We start from the raw sequence: 23449 nt of genomic DNA, 5'->3' as shown, positions 1-23449 counted from the left end.
AGAGAATTCATCTAATACAAAATTAATTTATTTTTAAATATTTGAAATTAGGAGGATAATTTTGGTAAATAAATCGTTTTATTTTCTCTTTCATGTTATTTAAATTAATAAAATAATATTTTCTTGTAATTTTTATGAAATTTTTTTCTGCTAACCAAATACATATTGAAAATTGAATTTTATTTCACTATTATTTTTTATTACACATTTTTGTCTAACTAAACGGATCTCAAAAGAATAAAATGACGGATCACAAAAGAATAAAATGGAGTGCGTGAGATTTCACGCCAATAAAAAAGGAAAAAAAAAGAAGTAAAGAAACTTCGTATACGATGACGCGGTCCGAAATGAAACCACAATCGACCCAGCTCACTGTCCAGCTCAGCTGCCTTCTTAAATCTAGAGAGAGACAGACATACACTATATACTATAAGTCTAGATTCTAGAGAGAGACCTTGTAGATATGGTAGATACATCTCTCACTTTCTCTTTCTAAAACGTTAGCCCAAACCCTCATGGCCTCTTCTACTCCTCCACCCAACTACGCTCTAACCACCACAAAGCCCTACCAAAACCACCACCAGCAGCTCCACCAAACAATCCAAAACCACCAGCACCACCACAACAATCAGCGTCAGAATCCCCACAACCACAACCACCGCCAGCACCACAAATTGATCTCCCAAAATGTTTCTCTCAACGGCCCTCCGCCACCTCGAAATGCTGCCAAATCACCATCAGCCTTCGCTGCCGCAACGCCTCTCTCCGCAAACCCTAATTTCCCTTCTCTCGCTCCCGTCGCTCCATCAAGATCGGAACTTTCTGCTGATTTCTCCGGCCGAAGATCGACTCGCTTCGTTTCCAAGATGCACTTCGGCCGCCCCAAGAATGCGGTCGCAAGCCGACACTCGTTCGCTGCGGAAGAGGCTCTGCAACAAGCGATTCGATACAGCGGCGATGACAAACACATTGACAGTGTGTTGGTCAGTTTCGAATTGAAGCTTTGTGGTTCCGATGATTACAAGTTCTTGCTTCGGGAGCTCGGTAATCGGGGTGAATGGTCCATGGCGATGCGATGCTTTGAATTCGCTGTAGGTCGCGATCGAAGGCGTAGCGAGCAGGGTAAGCTAGCCAGTGCAATGATTAGTATTCTTGGTAGATTAGGTAAAGTTGATTTAGCAGAGAAAGTATTTGAAACCGCAGTTAAGGAGGGGTATGGGAACACAGTTTATGCATATTCGGCTTTGATAAGTGCTTATGCCAAGAGTGGGTTCTGTGACGACGCCATTAGGGTTTTTGAGGCTATGAAAAATTCTGGTTTGAAACCAAATTCAGTTACTTACAATGCATTGATTGATGCTTGTGGAAAAGGGGGTGCAGATTTTAAAAGGGCATCCCAATTCTTCAATGAGATGCTGAAGAATAGGGTTCAACCAGATAGGATTACTTATAATTCGCTGCTTGCTGTTTGTAGTGGAGCAGGGTTGTGGGAGACGGCAAAGAATTTGTTCAGTGAGATGGTTTATAGAGGTATTGATCAGGATATATATACATACAATACCCTTTTGGATGCTGCTTGTTCTGGTGGGCACATGGATGCGGCTTTTGAGATAATGGCGGAAATGCCTACGAAGAGTATCTTGCCTAGTGAGGTGACTTACAGTACTCTGATTCGCGGGTGTGCCACGGCGGGAAGATTAGAAAAGGCGGTGAGTTTGTTTAATGAGATGAAATATGCAGGAATTAGTGCGGATAGAGTTTGTTATAACACTTTGATTGCGATTTATGGGAGCCTCGGTAGGCTTGGAGAGGCTCTAAATATTTGTGAGGAGATGGAGAATGTTGGGATTAAGAAGGATGTTGTTACTTACAATGCGCTTCTGGATGGATTTGGGAAACAAGGGAAATATGACAAGGTTAAAGAACTGTTACAAGGGATGAAAGCAAAACATATTTTACCTAATCTATTGACTTACTCAACGTTAATCAGTGTGTACTCAAAAGGTGGCTTGTATCAAGAGGCAATGGAGGTTTACAGAGAGTTTAAGCAGGAAGACTTGAAGGCCGATGTTGTTTTCTATAGCAAACTTATTGATGCCTTGTGTAAAAAAGGATTAGTAGAATCCTGTGTGTTATTGCTTGATGAGATGACGAAGAAAGGGATTCAACCTAATGTCGTCACTTACAATTCTATAATTAATGCCTTTGGTCAGTCAGCAGCTGAAGAATGTCTAATTCGCGGTGCTATTGGAACCACCGAGTCACGAATGGAATCTTCACCTTTGATTGTTTTTGGAGATGTACATGCAGAGGATGATAGGATCGCAAAGATTTTTGAGCAGTTAGCTGCTGAAAATTCATGTCATGCAAATGATAGTGACAGGGGCAGACAGGAGATTCTGTGTGTCTTGGGAGTTTTTCAAAAGATGCACGAATTGCAAATAAAACCAAATGTTGTCACCTTTTCGGCAATTCTAAATGCTTGCAGGTGTGTTTCTCTTTCTGATCCCTTACATCATTCTCAAAAATGCTGTCCTTGTTCGTTGTAGTACAGAAAATTAAAACCGTAAAAGTTTATCACATTTACTATACAATCTGCAGTTTCTATAATCTTTATACCTGCTTTAGAGACTTGTTGGCCTGTTCTTGATTTCATAGCTTTATCCATCATCAATGTTGTCACACTGATTTCTTCCTTCCCACCTTTAGTCCATTACCTAAGAGGAGGCCCTGGCCGGTGGATAATTGCCAAGTTGGAATAAATGACAAGGGTGATGATCTGTTCACTTTGCATTAGATGAATTACATAAATACAAACAAATAATTTGCTGTTCCAAAAAGGCAGAAAATTTTAAAATGGAATATAAACATATGTCCTATTACCTATAGATAATTACATTATGCCATTGCTGAGGCAGGCTTGGGGTTGAATCGAGTGTAGTTTGTGGTTAACCCAAACTCAATCAGAAAATTCAGTCTTTGATTGGGTGGTTATTTTTTTTTTTTTGATAAGTAAATATGTATTGCAAAGTGTTCAAAAGGGGAACGCATCCCACAAAACAACAAGGCCTAAAGGGGCCTTTAAGAGTCCACAAATTCAACAATCTCATCCTTGGATTTACAACTTCTCCCAATAACCCAACAAAAAAGAGTATTAATAATGAAGAATTTCAGCGTGCCAATAGGGGTATCCTTTCCTTCAAAAGATCGCCTATTTCTTTCAAGCCATAAGCACCACCAAACACATAAAGGCGTGACCCTCCAGAAGTCGCGAGCTTGGCCCCTAGTATACAACCTCTCCAAGCCTTAACCAAACCTCTAGAAGACCTAGGCATAGCCCACTGAACCTCGAACAAAGTCAACATCAAAGTCCAACAGTCCCAAGCAACTGGGCAATGCAAAAGAAGATGATCAACTGTTTCCTCATTTCTCAACACACGCAACAACAATTGACCACAACATGTCTCCTCCTCTTTAAGATTATTCTAGGTCAAGATCTTCCCCAAAATCGATGTCCAAGCCAAGAAAGCCACTTTGAGAGGAGCCTTAGAACACCAAATAGCCTTCCATGGGAACGCTTCCCCTGGAGCCTCAGCAAGACACCCAAAGAAACCTCAAAGTGACCCCTGGAAGATGGAATCCACACCATAAAATCAGGAACTATGTCTACAAATCCTGGCGATACAACAAGACCTAAAAGAGCCTTTAAATCACTAGCCTGTTGGGGCGATTGTATCGCTTAAAAGTCAAGAATCACTAGCCTGTAGGGGTGATTTCACCATGCTAGGGGCGATTTTAGGGGAGACTTTTGGTAGATTAGGGTTAGGGCTTGTCCTGGGCTGTGAGGGCTATGTGCGTATATGATATGGAATGAAGTCTTTTCTTGAGGTTGCACGGCTCCCGAGGATCATTGGGGGAAGTGTTAAGGCAGCGATCCCTCATCGAGGGCCATTGCTGTATCTTGATGAGGCGTCAATTGAAGGGAGAAGATCGATGTTGTTGTCCTGCTTGGTCGGAGATAAAGAGGTTGGAGGTTGTGATCGAATTGAGGAGTGGGCGGCGCGGGCGTGGAATACGTCTTGTGGGGTGGGTGTGATGCCATTATCGGACTCTCTTCTCCTGTTCAGGTTTCCATCTCCTGCGGAGGCGCAAAGGGTGCTGAAGGAAGGACGGCGACAGTGGGGATCTGTTACACTGAGGATTGATGTATGGTCTTTTAGGGTCGGTTGTTGTGATGTGCTTAAGGACAGAGGGCTTAAGCGAATTTGGCTATTCGGGCTTCCGTTGCATCTCTGGTGTCAGGGACTTTTCATTGAATTGGAGGATTTATGTGGCGGTTTTGCCAGTGTGGAGGCGGATGAAACGAGAGATGCTGAAAGTGTCAGGATTACAGTGAAGGTTGGAACAAATTGCCCAAAATTTGTGTTCATACATGGCAATAGGTTCTGTTACGGAGTTTCGATTTGGGAAGAGGTATTGCTAGAGCTTGTTCCCACAACGGAAAGCTTAGAAGGCAGCGATGCAGCTCATCTTATGACAGAGGCAAAGTGGGTCAGGATTCTTAGCAAAGGAGAGAAAGGGGTTATTGAAATTCAAGAATGGTTGAAGGAAAGGGAAAGGCAGAGAGCAGTGAGGTATGTGGAAGGAAGACGATGGGGGTGTCACGCGCCGGACAGGAGCGTTCAAGAGGAGTGGAGTATGGATCCATGTGGAGAGCGTATAGGTGCTCAACCAGATTGTATCCCCTTATCTTCAGCTGATGGGGTTGGGGATAAGGTTAGGTGGGCACGTGACCAGTCTGCCGTTTTCAAATGGGCTGGGGAAGGTGGTAGGTTGGGCCAGAGGTTGGTAGGGTGGGCTCAAGTTGAGCCCATGGTGAGGAGGAAGTTTAGGCAAAGGCCCTCCAATGGGTGGACGGGCCAGGTGAGGGATAGGGTGAGGTATAAGGATGGGCTTACTCATGTGGGCCGGAAAGGAAGTTTGAATGATATGGGCAGCTGTATTGGCCAAGGTTTGGGGGAGTGGGGTTGGAGTCATATGGGCTACCTGGGGTTAATGATTGTGGGCCTGTGGGGGAGGTTCGTAGTGCTGGGCTTGATGATGCACAAGTAGGGGCTCAGTTGTTCGGCCTGGACCAATATGGGAGTAACTTTAGGGCTGCCTTTAGACCATCAGAAGGATGTTTACAGTGAAGGGTTCTTCGCAACGATTATCAAAGGTAGGGGCGTGAAGGACAAGAGGCGAGAGGCTAGGAATCAAGACACTATTTCCGACCACGCTGTGATTTTTTGGTTCGTAGCCAGTTGATAGGCATAAAATAGACGCGATTTCAGAAACAGAAATGGGTTGCTGGAGGTGGTGGCCCAGGTATGTCCTCTGCCTTGAACTCGGAGAACTCTTCTCTCTCTACACATGCTTCTTCTTCTTCTACTACTCCTTCTGGGGTGGTGAGGATAGTGGGTGAGAGGGAGGGAAGGGGGAGGCCACCGGTGGTCCAGAGGCTTGCGACGATACCTGAAGTGGATGGTGAAGGGAGTGGTCTAGTACCTTCAGTCAGGGAGGATGGAGGGTATAAACACTCAGTGGAACAGAGGGGTTTGATCAAGCTGATGGCGAGTGCTACAGAACAAAGGAATGCTTATTTTAGGGTGGGGTGCAGGTGTATGTTGATTGATGATGGAGGATCTGAACGTTTGCGACCAGAGTTCAGTGCAGGCAGTGAAAAGGATGATTTAGATGACAATGATGTTGTTGCGAAGCATTCGTATCCTTTATGGGATATCGGGACTAAGGGTGGAGAGAGTATGGTGGGATTTCACTCTCCTTTGGCAGTGATCAGAGATGGTCAGAGGCTCTCGGAGTTGGATGGTTCAGATGATAACTAGTTTATGAAGGGTATTGAAGAGGAAAGCAAGTTTCTGGGGCTGACTTGGAAAGGGGAGAATAAGCAAGTGAAGGAGTTGTTTCAAGTAGTGGAAAGGAGAAGAGCTTGATTGTTTTGAAAGTGGTGAGAGAGCTGAAAGGCTTGTTTTCTGAAGTCAACTATGAGGGAAGGAGTGGAGCAGGGAGAGTGAAGAGGAGTGGGGGAAGGAGGGGGAGTGGAAGACTCGATGGTTGTCAATGAAGCTCAATGTTGTGTCTTGGAACGTTTGGGGACTAAATGAGCTGAGGAAGAAGAGGAAGGTGGTGAAGGCTTTGACTCGGAAATGGAGAGTGCATGTGGTTTGCTTGCAGGAAACCAAGTTAGGTGTGGAGGAGTCTAAGGTTATGAAAAGTTTTTTGGGTTTGTGTTGTTGGGGGGGGGGGGGCGGTTGTTAGATTTGTGGATTGGGAGGTTATTGATGCAGTGGAGATTGCTGGGGGAATAGGAGATGGGTGTCGAAGGTTGATGTTTGGAAAGGGAGGCATTCATTATCATTACTTTTTGAGTTTGAGGAAGATGGTTCGAAGTGGTGTTTTTTGGGTGTTTATGGGCCTATAGGTGATGTGGAGCTTAGAGAGATGTGGGAGGAACTGGGTACAATTAGAAGCAGATGGGGGGTTGGGGGGATTTTAATGCTGTCCTTAACACGAGTGAGAGATTTTCTAGGGGTGCATGGGATGGAGCAATGGCTGATTTCTCTGAGTTTGTGAAAGTTAACAGGTTGTTGGATCTTCCAATGGTGGGAGGCGCATTCACATGGTTGAGTGGGCGGGATTCTCCTTCTTTTTCTAGACTGGACAGATTTCTTATTTCAGTGGAGATGGAGGAGAAATTTCCAAATGTGTCACAAGTGGCGTGTGTGCGGGCAATCTCTGATCATATTCCTATTTTACTTGATTGTGGAGGGATTAGGAGAGGAAGATCCCCTTTTAGATTTGAAAACATGTGGCTTCGAGTGGATGGCTTCAAAGAAAGGGTTATGAACTGGTGGGGTGCCTATGATGTTAGGGGTAGTCCAAGCTTTCAATTGGCAGCTAAGTAGAGATACTTAAAGGGCGACATTAAAGTCTGGAATAAGGAATGTGTTTGGTAAGTTGGAGTGGAGGAAAAATCATCTACTTTTGGAAATTTCAGAGTTGGATAGGAAGGAAGGTGCTGAGGGGATTTCAGTGTTGGAGAGGAGTAGAAGGGAGGAGTGTAAGGTTGAGTTTGAAGAGATTGCAGTGATGGAGGAAGTTTCGTGGAGACAGAAGTCGAGAGCCTTGTGGCTTAAAGAAGGTGACCGAAATACTCAGTTTTTTCACCGATTAGCTAACGCTCAAAGAAGAGGGAACAACATTGGGAGGATAAGTTTTGATGGTGTCATGGCTGAAACTGAAGAGGAGATCCGAACAGGTTTTGTGGCATTTTATCAGGAGTTGTTCATAAAGTTTGTCTCTTGGAGGCCGGGGTTGGATGGTATTGCGTTTGATACAATTTCTGATGAGGATAGAGTGGGTTTGGAGAAGCCATTTGGGGAGGAGGAAGTGCTGGAAGCTCTTAGGAGCTGTGACGGAGATAAAGCTTCGGGGCCAGATGGGTTTACAATTGCATTCTTCCAAAAGAATTGGGAGGTGGTGAGAGCGGCTGTGATGAGAGTAATGCATGCCTTTTTTGAGGAAGGTTGTTTTGAGAAGAGTTTGAATGCCACTTTCATTACTCTTATACCTAAGAAGGGTGGAGCGGTTGAAGCTAAGGATTTCAGACCAATTAGTTTGGTGGGTTCTGTTTATTGCGAAGATTCTGGCTATTAGGTTAAGGATATTGTTGGATGGGGTCATCTCGGAGTCTCAAAATGCGTTTGTGTGCAAATTCTCGATTCGGTTCTTATTGCTAGTGAATGTATTGATGCAAGAGCCAAGAGTGGTGATCCGGGGATTGTGTGTAAATTGGATATTGAAAAAGCATATGACCATGTGAATTGGGTGTTCTTATTGTCTGTGTTGGAGAGGATGGGGTTTGGAACTAAATGGAGAGGGTGGATTCATTAATGTATTTGGACGGCTCATTTTTCTATCTTAGTGAATGGGTCACCAATAGGTTTCTTCGCAAGTTCGAGAGGTTTACGTCAGGGGGACCCATTGTCCCCTTTTCTATTCATTATTGTAATGGAAGCCTTTATTCAATGTTTTTCGGTGGGGCGTGTGCCAAATCAGATTGTTACATCTCATTTGCTGTTTGCTGAAGATTGTAACATCTCACTTGCTGTTTGCTGACGACACTATTGGTTTTTGCGATGCGAGTGTGAATCAAGTGAGACACTTGAGGTGTGTTTTGGCATGTTTTCAAGTGGTTTCGTGGCTGAAGATTAATATTGGGAAGAGTGTGATTGCTCCAGTAGGGGAGGTGGATCATATTCATGGGTCAGCAGCTATTTTGGGTTGTGGAGTGGAGGCTTTTCCGTTTTCTTATTTGGGGCTGCCATTGGGTGCCTCCACGAGGAGAGTTGCCGTTTGGGATCCAGTGGTGGAACATTTTCAAAAGAGATTATCTGGGTGGAAGAAGCAATACTTGTCGAAAGGGGGTAAACTTACATTGCTGAAGTGTACCCTCTCTAATCTTCTTACATATTTTATGTCTTTGTTTCCAATTCCTAGAATAGTGATTTAGAGAGAGAGAGAGAGAGAGAGAGGGAGGGAGGGGGGGGGGGGGGGGGGGGAGGGGGATTTTAAGTACCATCTTGTGAAATGGGAGAAAGTGTGCACCCCGATTTAAAGAGGAGGCTTGGGGCTTCGCAGGTTGGAAATGTTTAACAAAGCTTTGTTAGGGAAATGGCTATGGAGATTTGGGTGCAAAAGGTCCGTGCTTTGGAGGCGTGTTATTGCTTATCGGTTTGAGGAAGAGGAGGGAGGTTGGATGTCTATAGGTGTGTCCTCATCAGTAGGTATGGGTTCGTGGAAAGGTATTAGGAGGGGTTGGGACGAATTCTCTAAGAGGATACTATTTAGAGTTAGGAATGGTCGTTATGTGAGGTTTTGGACGGATGTTTGGTGTGGGGATGTGGTGTTGGCTTGTGGTGGCAGATTATTTTAGGCTAAAGAATGGGAGAGCTTGTTGGGATGTGAGATTTTGCAGAAATTTTAATGATTGGGAGTTGTTGGAGTTTACCGATTTAATGGGATTAATTTATAGTCAAGTGGTGGAGGGGGAAGGAAGGGATGAAATGGTGTGGATGGGGGATTCTGGAAGGGTGTTTAAGGTGAGGCTGTTTTATCAAAGCCTTACGAATTTGATAAGCAACGGTTTCCCTTGGAAGGCTGTATGGAGGACTTCAGCTCCACTGAAGGTGGCTTTTTTCACGTGGATAGCGGTGCTTGGCAGCATTCCTACTCTTGACAATCTCAGAAAAAGACGCCAAATTACAATTAATTGGTGTTGCATGTGTAAGAAGGCGGGCGAATCGATTAATCATCACTTGTTGCACTGTAAAGTGGTAGCAGATGTTTGGAGTTTGGTCCTGAATGTTTTTGGGGTAGAATAGGTGGTGTCAAGTAACACGATGGATATGTTAGAGGCTTGGAGAGGGAGACCAATGGGCAGTCGGATTAGGAAGGCGTGGAGGGTTGCACCTCTTTGTATTTGGTGGGGGCTGTGGCACGAGCGGAACAGGAGATCTTTCGAGGGAAAGGAGTCGCCGGCGTGGGTTATTAAGGCGAATATTTTGCATTCTCTTTATTCTTGGGTTAATGGGAAAAATTGCCCATCTATGGATAGCTTTTTGGATTTTGTTGACTACTTATCGTTGTAATGGCGCATTTTGCGTATTTTGTTTGCTTTGTTAAGCGTTCACTCCCTCTTGACCGCCTTTTTAATATATTTTTACTTATAAAAAAAAAATACATATATCCTGGCGATACAACTACTCCAAAAAGCCAATAGCCTCCTGTTGGCACATAAAATTGGCAGCTGAAGTGGCGGCCACTTCAATGATGACGTGGAGTAGTGAAAAGAGAACAAATGGACCAAATCATGGTCCAATATTGAGTCAATACGTGTCAGCACTGGAAGAAAGCAGGATTCCAACACGTGTAAATTGATTCGGCAGTCAATGCACGATTAAGAAGGTTATATGTGGCAAGTTAAGATATTGACAGTTGGCGAATAGGATTTTTGTTACAAAAATGGTTAGTTTATTTCCTATTATTAAGGAGGAAATTGGCGCAATAAGTCTACATGAATGCGAACTCTTGCAAATATAATGTATATTTATTTTTTGGAGTTCCTATTTACAAGGGAAGTGGGCCAATTACTTGCTTAAGAGGAGGGGATATGTCTGTACCTAAAATTTAGGAAGAGAGTTGGTTTTGGGAACAATTTGAAGGTTACCTTTTGTAGGGATTTATATAACCCTAAATAAAGGAAGAGCATACGTGGCAATTGCAAAAGGAAAGCCAAAGGGTGAAACCTATTATAAAACGTGGCTTATACACACACACACACACACACACACACACACATATATATATGTATATATATTTAGGTATAAAACAGGCGATGAAGGCAAGCAAACAGACCAGAACGTGGTACACATGGCATCGCTGGAAGAAGACTACAGACTACAGTTCGTGGGTCTGGAAGTTGAGCTTACTGGACATGGGACAACTGTTTTGTAAAAAGATGATAAAGGGGAATGGGCAGTTTGTGATAGGACATGGGTCATTCATGTAAAGGCTGCTTATGCCTATAAATAGAGCACTTAGGACTACATGTAAAGCTCTCTCAACGACATCAAACAAACTTCAATACATTGTCATTTACTTTCATGCAATTTCAATACAAGTACTTTATTTTCTTGCACTTACTTTCTTAGTATTGCACTTCAATTCTCTAGTTTAGCATTGTAGTTTTATCAAAGTCCTTTCATCGAAGGCAAATCAAAACCCTTCACAATGGCCTGATCATTCCAAAAGTATTTCCTTTTTGTTCGACCTTTTCTGAATCTTCCTAGATTTTGGCACGCCTGTGCACTTCTAGTGTCCCAATTTTGTGCAAACATTAATTGGCACACTCGGCTGGACCCCGGTAAGATTGTAATGCCACCAAAATCAAGGACTACCCGTTTACCTGCAACTGGTGATGAAGAGCTAGAGGAGGAAGTTTAGCCGGTGCAGACTGGAAGTTCTAATCTTGCCCTGAAGAATCAGGAGTACGCGTCGAGATGCAATCGCCGGTTGCACCATTGGTCGAGGCATTGGGCAAAATGATTGCCCGCCTTGATGACCTGGATCATAAGTTCTCTCAGAATTTTTTTTCAGCTATCAATCATCGTTTACAATCGACCGGCTTAGGCTGGAAGTTCAAGTGCACAAGAATCGGTGCCCCAACCGATTCCTCAACCTCCACCTATGGTGTTTGTTCAGCTAGTTCTTGTGACGAGTCTTCCACAAAACTTGCAAGTGACTTGGCCAGAACTTCCACTATTTCCACAGCCATTAATGAAGCAGCCGTTGTATCAGCCACCTCAAAGACCACAGGTATTTCCTCCAAATTTCCCTAGAAGAGATTATCCTGACCTGGGGGGCAATCATGGAAGATGGAAGAATAACCCGCCTTTCCCACCAGTGCCGCCACCTGTGGTACCCGGGGGGCAAACCAATGGCCAATCCACCAGTTTGGCCAGGGAATAATCCTCTACTAGCGGCCAACCAGCTGTCGAGAGCTAATCAACCGTCTTACCAGTTCTTCTGGATAGAGGTCAGTTAACAGAATTGATAGACCGGGAATTTGGTTTAGCTGCCAGAAGAGTAAGCGGATCGGCTTATAGGAAGCCATACCCGGAAATAATTGATGAATTTGAATTCCTTAAAGGATACAAAGTCCCAGATTTTGTAACCTTCAATGAGGAAGGTAACCAGTCTACCGTAGAACATATAGACAGGTTCACTGTTCAACGTGGTGAGGCAAGAGCCAGCCCGTGGTTGAAATTGAGGCTTTTCCCGAATTCCCTTACGGGACCAGCCTTCTCTTGGTACATTAACTTACCACCAGATTTTATTCATTCTTGGCAGCAGATGGAGGAGCTCTTCCATACACAGTTCTACCGGACATAATAAGAGGCAATTTGGCCGATATATCTTGGCTTTACCAGATGCCAATGAATCAGTGGAGACATTTATCGCTAGATTTAGAAGGGCCAAACTTAAGTGTCGTGTTTCTCTTCCAGAAAGGGAGTATGTTAGGTTGGCCTTAACGGCCTTGACTTTGAGTTCCGGAAGAGGTTTGAAGGAATAGAGTTCTGAGACTTATTTGAATTGGCTGACAGAGCCAATAGATTTGAGTCCATACTTAAAGAGGAAAAAGAAAGAAAGAATTATTCCAAAGGGACTTACTACGGAGATCCTAATTACGAAGTTTTCTCAGCAGAGGTGGAAGATAATTTTGAAGCTAATGTGGCAGATGTTCACATCAAGAAGCCTTATGTCTGTGAGGCTTTGATCAAATCAAAATCTTCCATAAGTGGTGGACAGGCATCTACCTCTTCGGCTAAGAAAGGAATAGCCGATTCAGGAAAAGTTTACACTTTCGACCTGTTCAAAACAGAACAGATATTTGATCATCTTATGTCCGATAACCAAATATCGTTGCCTAAGGGTCATATTATTCCTACGGCTAATGAGCTGAATGGAAAAGAATTTTGCAAATACCACAATTCTTGGTATCATGGTACTAATAATTGTTTTGTATTCCGAAACGTTTTGAAGAAAGCCATTGATGAAGGTACGCTAAAGTTCCCAGAAAAGAAACCGGAAGTAATGGGAGTGGACAGTGACCCATTTCCTACCATTGTTAGTAGTAATATGATCAGCCTTGCTCTTAAGGCTCCAAGAAAGAAGTTTGATATTGGGGGACGAGAAGAAGATGCAAAAAGTTCCAGTTAGGCCGAAACCAGTTGCTTCCAACAAGGTGATAGCAGATTCGGAAAAAAGGCGAAGAGAAGCATAAATTACCCTCATCAATCACGGCTGATGCCCAGACTGTTGGGGCCGTGATAATGGAAGGCATCACCATAACTATAAAAGGGATCCTCATTCCTCCAGAAGAAGTATTCATGACAGGCTGATGGATGTACGACCATTGTCTATCCGGCAGAAAGGAGTCACGATGGTACGCACAAGCTAGCATTCTTATACTTTCGAAAGGATTCCTCAAATTCAATATGAGGTTTGGGTACAGAAAGATAATGTTTCAGACAAGTTCCAAATGGTGAGACCACTTATCACTCCGCCCTAGAGATGGAGAAGACTTGAACATCCGAAGTTCCTGTAAGAAAGGCCTTCGGTTAGGCATGGCCTCACCTGGACCCAGAAAAGGAGGCTACAGCATAGAAGGGCTGAGGGGCGGAAAACAGAGACAAAAAAATAGAGCATCAACTAGAGGACATGGATATAGCCATTGCCTCTGGTGATGAGGCTGAACTCGGGAGGCATGAGACTGATACAGACGTGGATCCCAAGCATGCTCCTAAGTACAGAATTCGTTTTGGAAGTTTTCCTGACGAAGTGGCCTGTAACATGGCTTTTGTCCTACCAGCTGTCTTTGAGGCTACTCCATATTAGTCAATGGCAGTGGAAGAAAGCCTTAAGACGGAAGAACCACCTAAGGCCATTGACGAAGATGTGGTGGCTGCTGAATCGGCAACAAAGAACATGGATCCAGCTAAGAAGGGATGGGTTACAACAGAAGTAACAGATGCTGCCGATAAGGTGGTATTTGAAAAACCACCTTTAACTTGGTTGTAAAATATCTCTCAGTTACATTTTTAGTTATTAAAAAAAAAAAAATTCTCAGTCAATGGATTATTAATTGCTGCACGAGGTCCCATGCTTTTTTTTTTTTTTTTTTTAGGGGTTTCCACATAAAAGTCTTATACCTTTGCTTTACTCGATTTACTATTTTGTGTTCGTATGATTGTTATTGCGAATCAAACTATTTCACAAGGATTAATGATAATTCAAAAAATTAGTTAGTTGCAAATTGATATCCATAAAACGTATTCATCTCCTCTCTAGGTCTAATTAACCCTCCGTACTTTGACCTCTTAGGGCCTGGGTAATGGACCTCTGATTTCATTGCCATCTCTATTTAAGAGACTCTGCAAACATTTATTAGAAACAACTTTGAACTTTTTCATGTTTAGAGTTATTTGTTATGAGGAGCAAAAGATTCATATAATGTAAGATATAGATTTGGTGATGGAAGTAGTAAATCAACATGTTCCCAAGGAAAGATTCCACAAGCTATTCCATCTCAGTTTTATTTTCTTCTCTTTCAAGCATTAGGACCAAAATAATGATAATTCCAACAAAATAGAGATGGATGATCAAGAATCTGTGAAACCTAGTGTTTACTTAACAAAAATGGTCTCTCAAATGAGTGAACCTGCTATAGTAACCGGTTTGAGGGTGCACACGTGAAGCTTTTGAGTACTAGTTTATGAAAAGTTGAGATAATAAAGATGTTGTGATCAACTGTTTGAGAATTGCGTAATGAAGTACTCTGCAATCCATCTTCAAAATCTTGAAATAGAACTCTTCATTGTCCGTGGATCACCTTCTGTTGCATTGTCCTGTTGCTTATGAATGTTGGAGTCTTTTGCTTGGTTTGTTTGGCATCCATTGGGTCATGCCTCAGACTTCTCGAGGATTGCTAGATATCTGGAGGGGCCAATGGGTGGGGGCTCAGGCTAGAGACTTCTGGAGGGTGACCCCTCTTTGCGTTTGGTGGAGTCTTTGGAAAGAGCGTAACAGAAGATCTTTTGATGGGAAGGAGTCCTCTATAAAAGAGCTGAAATTTTCTATTATTTGTACCCTTTTTTGTTGGGGTTGGGGGAGGGATTATTCTTCTTTAGAGGACATTGTGGACTTTTTGGGTTCTTTGAGTTCATAGATTCTTTTTGTGTATATCTCGGGACGCGTTCTCCTTTTGAACGCTTTTTAATACATTTTACTTATCAAAAATAAAAAAAAATCAACGTGTTAGTTAATTGTAATTATAGCAAGCTTCTTTCATGGAATATGGCTACATTTGACTTGTCCTCATAAAGTTAGTGGAAGTATACCAAGTAACCAAATCGTAAAGGTGGATCACTATAGTGGAAAGCTATGAGGTTGCCTATAATCCCTAGCCTTATAGAACTTACATTTTATGGGACCTGAGAACTTTTCTTTTGTGCCTAAGAGCTTTTTCTTTACTTTTTAAGCCTCTAGTAGTTTATTATGAAGCAGTGCATTTTTATTTAATACAATAAATTTTTTTTTGATGAGTAAAGAATCAATAGAAAGCCTTCAAAAGGGGAACGTGTCCCATTTACAAGATTTAAACAATAAATTTCAGAAAACCATTGTCGAAACACCATAAAAGGTTGCAAGAAGGCCAAAATATCTAAGAAATGGTGTTAAGAGGTGCAAAGCGCGTGTTTTCTATTATTCCTGTCCTGGGCTCTTTTTTTTTTTTTTGATAAGTAAAGATGTATTGGAAAGCGTTCAAGAGGGGAATGCATACCAAGAATACACAAAGGCCAAAGCCTAGAAAAAGAAAAAAAAAGAGGGAATTAAGGACCCAAGGATGTACACTTTCTGGGCTCTGAAGATGTACACTTTCAGCTGTTGAGCTCTTATATCTTTTGCCTTGTAGTTTTACTGCTGTGGCCTCACATCAAGGCATCCCTCAAGAATGTCTCTGGAAATATTGCTTCGACTTTTGGCTTTTAACAACAGAGCTATATGAAGGATGCTTTTAAAGGATCTTGAAGAATATGCTAAAACTAAATGTTGATGCTGGGAGTCATTTAGCAATGCCTAGTACACAATTTAATTGGGATGTTCCGTAGTTTAACAAAACTGATAGAAGAGCCAAAAATATTATGTGAGTACTTCTGTTTTGTCTTGTCGGCTAGGAAGCACAAAAACACCTCAAAGGTCAAAGAATCCGTGTTGGACACACCAGATGACGTTTTCGGATTTTATTATTTTTATTTATTTTAAAATTTTCAGATACGCATGGACACGTGTCTGACACACATGTTCATTGTAAGGGAATTTTAAGGAAGTTCTGAAAAGAAAGACGAGTTAAAGTGTAAATATAATTACTTCTATAACATTTTTAATAATATGGTACTCATGACATAAAGAATTTAAAATTTTTGGTTTAAAAACACAATTATTAGTGTCGTCACGCAGTAAATTCAATTGTTGTTCTTTAAACATAAACTACTTATTTTTATAGCTATTAATTATTATGATTTGTGAATTTTTATCATTAGGTTGATGAAAAATAATATTACTCTTAAAATACTGAATCATATACACAAAAAGATATATTTATTAGTCGCCATGTTTGTATCTTAATTTTGTACGATTTACTGTGTCTCCATGCCCGTGTTGTATTGTATTTATGTCTCATATCCGTATTTGTGCTTCTTAACTTGTCTGTGTGTAGGTTAAGAGAGATTTTGAGATTGCTTTTCCGTTGGTGCTTCCGTTGCTTTCTGTCATTTGGGTTCTATTTTTTTGGGCCAACTTTCTTCTTGTTTACTTCAAGATTTTTTGCTTATCCAAAAAGAAAAAAAGAAAAAGAATGTTTATATCGGGTGGTTGCACCTTTGAGCCATTGCCACCCACATCAACTTCGTAATTCTGATCTGACATCATTACGTATGTGGTTTGGAAATACTAATTGGCATTATATTTGAAACTTAGGGAATCAGAAGGACATCTTCCGTCTCTTATAGACAATCTTGATTTTTAGTTAGTGTCGGGAGTTTTAAGCAGTCTTTATCAATTCAATGGCTTGGTCAATGCTGTAAATAATTTTTCTTATAATAATAAGATCTGAATAATGCAGCTTTAAACACAATGACTCTTGTGTCTTTTGATGGGGGTGTCATTTACATGCCTTATTTCTATATCATCTAAAGCAAAATAAAATCAAGCTGTTAAAACTGCACCACCGTATCCCCCTTTTCTCCAAGCTAGGTAACACTTGTAAGATTCCTCACTGTTATGCTTTCTTGACTGTTAACCTTTATTGAATTTAGGGTTTGCAGAAAAGATAAAAAGCAAAACACGGCTGGGAATTTTGTGACTAAGAGTACAACACTTCTCCTCTCACATATAAGTACATATATACAATTGCTATTACAATGAAATGCCCATATTGCCCTTAGTAAAATACCTAATATTCTAACACTCCCCCACAAGTTGGTAAGTATATATTATGTAATCCCAGCTTGGAACAAATAAACCTCAACCTATTATAACTCGAAAGCCTTAGTAAACATATCAGCAAGTTGATTTTCAGATTTCACAAATGTGGTAGAGATATTCCCACTCAATATCTTATCTCGAATAAAATGACAGTCTAACTTCAATGAGCTTGGTTCTCTCATAAAACATTGGATTCGATACAATGTGAAGTGCTGTTTAGCTATCACAAAATAACAGAAGAGGAGTTTTGACTGTTAAACAAAGTTCTTCAAGGAAATGCTATAACCACGTTAACTCACTAGAAGTATCTGTATCGGCCATTGCCTACTCAGCTTCAGCACTAGATCGTGCTAAGAGTTTTAAACAGTCTTTATCAATTCAATGGCTTGGTTAATGCTGTAAATAATTTTTCTGATAATAGTCAGATCTGAATAATGCAGCTTTAAAAACAATGACTCTTTTTGTGTCTTTTGATGGGGATGTCATTTACTTGCCTTATTTCTATGTCATCTAGAACAAAATAAAACCAAGCTGTTAAAACTGCATTACCTTATCCCTCTTCTCCAAGTTAGGTAATACCTGTAAGAGTCCTCACCGTTTTGCTTTCTTGACACTCAAACCTTTATTGGAATTTAGGGTTTGCAGAAAAGATAAAAAGCAAAACACGGCTGGGAATTTTGTGAGTAAGAGTATAACACCTCTCCTCACACACATAAGTATATATATACAATTGCTATTACAATGAAATGGCCATATTTCCCATTAGTAAAGTAACACTCCCCCCCTCAAAGTTGGTAAGTATATATTATGTAATCCCATCTTGGAACAGATAAACCTCAACCTATTATGACTTGAAAGCCTTAGTAAACATATCAGCAAATTGATCTTCAAATTTCACAAATGGGGTAGAGATATTCCCACTCAATAACATAAACTGACAGTCAACTTCAATGAGCTGCTTTGTTATCACAAAATAGCAGAAGAGGAGTTTTGACTGTTAAACCAAGTTCTTCAAGGAAATGCTGTAACCATGTCTAGAAGTATGGGCCATTGCCCTATACTTGGCTTCAGCACTAGATTGCGCTACGACTGTCTGCTTCTTTCTTGTCCATGTAACTAGATTACCTCCTACGAAGGTATAATAACCTGTAGTGGATCTCCTATCTAAGGGAGAACCAGCCCAATCAGCATCTGTTAAACCGTCCACTCTAAGGTGTCCATTGATCAATACAACAACCCAAGTTCTGGAGCTTGCTTGAGATATCGAATAATCCGAAGAACAGCACTCCAGTGTGATACCCAAGGAGCTTCCATGAATTGACTCACAACACTGACAGCATATGAGATATCTGGTCGAGTAATAATAAGATAGATTAACTTCCCAACTAGTCGACGGTATCTACCAGGATCATCAAATAGATCTCCATCACCGGATAAATGTTTATGATTCTGGTCTATAGGAGCATCAACCGGACGACTACCTAATAAACCTGTTTCCTCTAACAAGTCTAGTACATATTTCTTTTGAGACAAACTAATACCTTGCTTAGATCGAGCAACCTCAATTCCCAAGAAATATCTGAGTGTGCCTAAATCTTTAGTATGGAAACATTGCTGCAAAAACTGTTTTACTTTGGCAATACTCTGTGTCATTACCGGTGATAACAATGTCATCCGTGTATACAACAAGAAATATAAAACCTACCTTAGTACGATGATGAAATATTGAATGAGGCATCGGTGAAGCCGAACTTTAATGCTGCCTCAGAGAATTTGCCAAACCACGCCCTTGGTGACTATTTCAAACCATACAAATCCTTCTTTAAACGACAAACATTGCGACAATACTCCCCTGAGCAACAAACCCAGGTGGTTGCTCCATATAGACCACTTCGGCTAAGTCACCATGTAGAAAAGCATTTTTAACATCTAACTGAATAGAGGCCAATTAAGATTAGTAGCAAGAGAAATCAAAACACGAACAAATGAAATCTTAGCAACCAAAGCAAACGTCTCATCATAATCAACTCCATAGTAGACGAACCATTAACTAGAGTAACACTCTGAGAGGGAGCTACAAAATGGAAGTAAGATAAAAGATGAGAAAATCCAGTCATATGATCAGATTCTCCTGAATCAATGACCCAAGGATTATGAGTGGAGGACATTAGACACGTAGGTGCAATACTTGACTGGGCAAAATTAACCGTGGAGGATGGAACAAAAGCTCTCTTTTGAGACAAAAGTTGAGCATACTCATCACGTGGACACAATATGATTAGTCAAGACACAATGTGTACATTGTTGTTATATTCTACCGTGTCTTCCCCCTGAATCACGGCCACCACAGGTAGAACGCCCCCCACGACCACCACGACTACCCCGACAACAACAAGAGACATTGGGCCCACTGTGAGACTGTTAAAACTGACCGTTCACCACTTTGATCAGTACTTGTTTCCGATGTACCACTAGACAATGTAGCTCGCTGAAGCCGGGAAAAAACTTCAGCAAGAGAAGGAAGTGTTGGACCGCCCAAAATCTGGGCATGAACAGGCTCATATGTGGATGACAAACTAGTAAGAAATCAAACAACATTTTGGCCTTGGTGTTGTTTCTGCATTTTTTGAACATCAACAGTGATAGGTTGGTACATATTCAACTCCTCATAGACACCCATAACTTTCGAATAGTACGCCTCTAAACTCTGGTTACCCTGTTCAAGACTCCAGTACTCCTTGCACAAGTCATATGCATGAGTAACATTACCTGTCCCAGAATATAATTGCTGCAACCGCTCCCATATTTCCTTGGCAGTATCTAAGTAAAGCAAAGTGGAACTGATTTGGGGTTCAATACTAGATAGCATCAAGGAGATGATCTAGCAGCATCTTTTTCCCATGCACTGAAGGAAGAATTAGATTCTCTCGGTTTATCTCCCAACCAAATGGTTACCAAGACCCTTGCCATTGAGAAATATGGCTACAGATTTGGCCCATAAAATTTGGTTCTTACCATTAAGCTTAATGGAAGTCATGGGAGAATTGAAGGAAGTAGTAGAATAAAATAAATCTGCATTGGATGCCATACTGTATTAAACCAAGGGAAGGGGAACACTAAGATGAAGAGCAAACTGATTGATACCAGCAGTGATAGGCTGAGATGAACACTGAGATGAGAGCAAACTGATTGATACTGAATAGCTTGGACTTCGACCGGTGTTAGGAAAGAAAAAGAAAATTTTGGAAAAAAGAAGGGTGCAACAGATCAAAATGGGTCTGAAAAACATGTTCTTCAACTTGGGTTGACCCAATTACATTAGTCGGTTCAAACCGGGTGATTCAGATTAACCGAATCCTGAAGATCCACTTGGATTGGGTCAAGTCACTTTACCGGGTTGAATCTAGATGCTCCACTTGGATTGTATTCAATTATACAGACCTGGGGCAGCACACTTCCACAACCAAACACACCATGTCTTCCTCATGGTGCTGTACGATCTACAAACCAGAAGGTGACGGTGGCAGTAACCTCTGATGACGAGCAACAATGGCAGCAACGACTGAAGAAGGATGAAAAACGACTGAATGAGACGACGATGACGATGATACTAACGACAACAAGATGCGACGGCAACAATGGGCTGTGATGATGACGATGCTGGCGATAAAGAGGACTAGCAGCTATGACTGTGACAACGATTATAATCACGACCATGACAAGAACAACAAAGGGCTTTCAATCTTACATGCTAGCGGGATCAATCGCATCCCTGCTCTGATACCATATTGAATTTAGAGTTTGCAGAAAAGATGAAAAGCAAAACTCGGCTGGGAATTTTTTAGTAAGAGTGCAACATTTCTCCTCTCACGTATATGTATATATATACAATTGCTATTACAATGAAATGACCATATTGCCTTTTAGTAAAATACCTAATATTCTAACAACCTTTAACTTAAAGGTCTGGATTTTTGGTTAGAATTTTATTGCTTGTTGCCTTTGTCTTCTCTTCCTACGTTCATGCTTACTCTTATTTAAAGCAATTTTGGCTGAAAATTATGGGTGATCTAATACTAGAATTTGGCTTCTGTTGCAGCCGTTGTAATTCATTCGAAGAAGCTTCATTGTTATTGGAGGAGCTTCGTTTATTTGATAATCAAGTCTATGGTGTGGCACATGGACTTCTCATGGGCCACAGAGAAAATATATGGATGCAAGCTCTATCCCTTTTTGATGAGGTGAAGCAAATGGACTCTTCAACGGCGTCTGCCTTTTATAATGCATTGACTGACATGCTGTGGCACTTTGGTCAGGTAAGTTTTAAGTAATTCCTGTTAATCAAACGTGCTTGATTGCTCCTGAATTGGAACACATTATATGGTAAATGGTTGCCCTATTAGAACACAAATCCAAAGGATTTTATGGTTGTGGCTCAATACAGTATATAGGATTACATTGACTTTTCAAAAAAACAGTATATAGGATTACATTGGGGAATGCCCTCTTTTAATCTTTGTACTTTGATGTTTTATTGTTAATGATAACCACCCCATTCTGGAAGGGAAAACAAAAAATACTTAAAAGTTAAAGGTGCATAGAAAGCCTTATAGAGACAGTTTACATAATCCCTCGATGATGAATCGATTTGATAGCCTAGATATTGTTATTCATGTTATCGATCCGATTCAACATCATCGAAACAATTAATGCCATTGAATATATAGGCAAAAGATTTATCATCTCCATGGGATTAAATCCTGATTTGTGGTTAGAGAATATGTAATTTGTTCGAAAGTTACTGCTATCAGTTGTTTCTAAGAACTTTCATCTTATTTGTCTTTCTAGAAATACAAGTGTGTGCCTTTGCCAGTAGGATGAATTTTAGAACTTTTTTCTGGAAAATTATTGAGTTGACGACTTAAATTAAAATATCACCAGTAGTATAGACAAATACAGGAAAGCAGGTGAATGATATGAACGGATTGTATGTCCTCAAAAGGGTTTCTCATATGCTGTCTTGCAACATTCTGATTTTATTGATGGAGAAAACAGAAATCGCAGAAATTATTATCAATTTCATTTTTCAACCTTTTGCAGCCTGGTCTCATTTAATTTAGGCAATATGTTTTCTTCTATTGACTGTTAAATTTTGGTTAATACATATTGCATGGCCCCTTCTCTATGTCCCTTATAACAGCTATGTTCCTGTTTGTTTTAACGGAGTATAATATTTGTTTAGTGGATAAAACAATCAACTTTCACTTAGATCTTGGCATATCTATTCTTCCCCCTCCCCTCACCCCCCCTTTCTATGGAGAAGAGGCAAATATAATCAACTTGAATTCGGGACCGCTATTCAAAACCCACCAACAACTACTAATGAAAAAAAGGGTTTTGCCAAAGAACCTCCTGCACTTCTCCAGGAACTTGTACCTGATTCTTATGTTCATCGATTTTTTTCCCCAGAAACGAGGGGCCCAACTTGTTGTGCTTGAAGGGAAGCGGCGTCAAGTGTGGGAGAACCCATGGTCGGATTCTTGCTTAGATCTGCATCTGATGTCTTCTGGTGCTGCACGTGCAATGGTTCATGCCTGGTTACTCAACATACGTTCTATTGTTTTTGAAGGTCAGGAGTTGCCAAAACTATTGAGGTATATCACATTGAGACCATTATATACATGATTGTCAATTTCTTTGATTACACCTTGATTATACAGAGAGGAGTAAAGCTATGGTCATTGTGCAGCATTTTAACAGGATGGGGCAAACACAGCAAAGTAGTTGGTGATGGCACACTAAAGCGATCTATTGAGGCACTTCTCACTGGCATGGGTGCACCGTTTCAGGTTGCCAAGTGCAATATTGGCAGGTTTATATCGACTGGAGCTCCGGTGGCTGCTTGGTTGAGAGAATCAGGCACACTGAAAGTGCTCATTCTTCAGGATGCCAGAAGTCCACCAGAAACTGGAACTCTTGATCATATTCCCAAATTGCAAACAATCCCCTTGTAGTAGTTTTCTTCTTTGGGATTCTGCTTCCAACATGTTTATAACCATGTAAATAAGTTATCTTAAAGCTGCATCTTTTACTCCCTCACCAACTTCCCTTGCTCTCTTATCTTGTTTTCTTTTACTTGAGTGTAAGTTAAATTATTTCTTGAAGCAACATATAACTAAAGCTGACTGTGGAAGCTTCAATTATAGGAATGCAACAGCAGGCTGTGATATTTAAAACACTGCAATAGCAGGTTAATTCCAATTGCTCTAGGTTCCTCAAGCAA

The 23449-nt window shown here is 41.1% G+C and overlaps 1 protein-coding gene across 1 annotated transcript; it reads left to right on the top strand.

Moving 5' to 3' along the window:
- Positions 1–430: 430 nt before the first annotated feature.
- LOC132306089 (pentatricopeptide repeat-containing protein GUN1, chloroplastic) lies at positions 431–23449 on the top strand. Its single transcript, XM_059803308.1, has 4 exons — positions 431–2488; positions 21266–21482; positions 22636–22820; positions 22916–23449. The coding sequence occupies exons 1-4, from the start codon at positions 516–518 to the stop codon at positions 23178–23180; spliced, it is 2640 nt and encodes an 879-aa protein (XP_059659291.1). The 5' UTR covers positions 431–515; the 3' UTR covers positions 23181–23449.

The sequence above is a fragment of the Cornus florida genome, unplaced genomic scaffold (assembly GCF_030987335.1).
Source record: "Cornus florida cultivar Cherokee Brave unplaced genomic scaffold, ASM3098733v1 CherokeeBrave_3.0.0_Hap2_Chr05, whole genome shotgun sequence".
In the NCBI taxonomy this organism is placed as follows: Eukaryota; Viridiplantae; Streptophyta; class Magnoliopsida; order Cornales; family Cornaceae; genus Cornus; species Cornus florida.
This window is presented reverse-complemented; position numbering and strand designations above follow the sequence as displayed.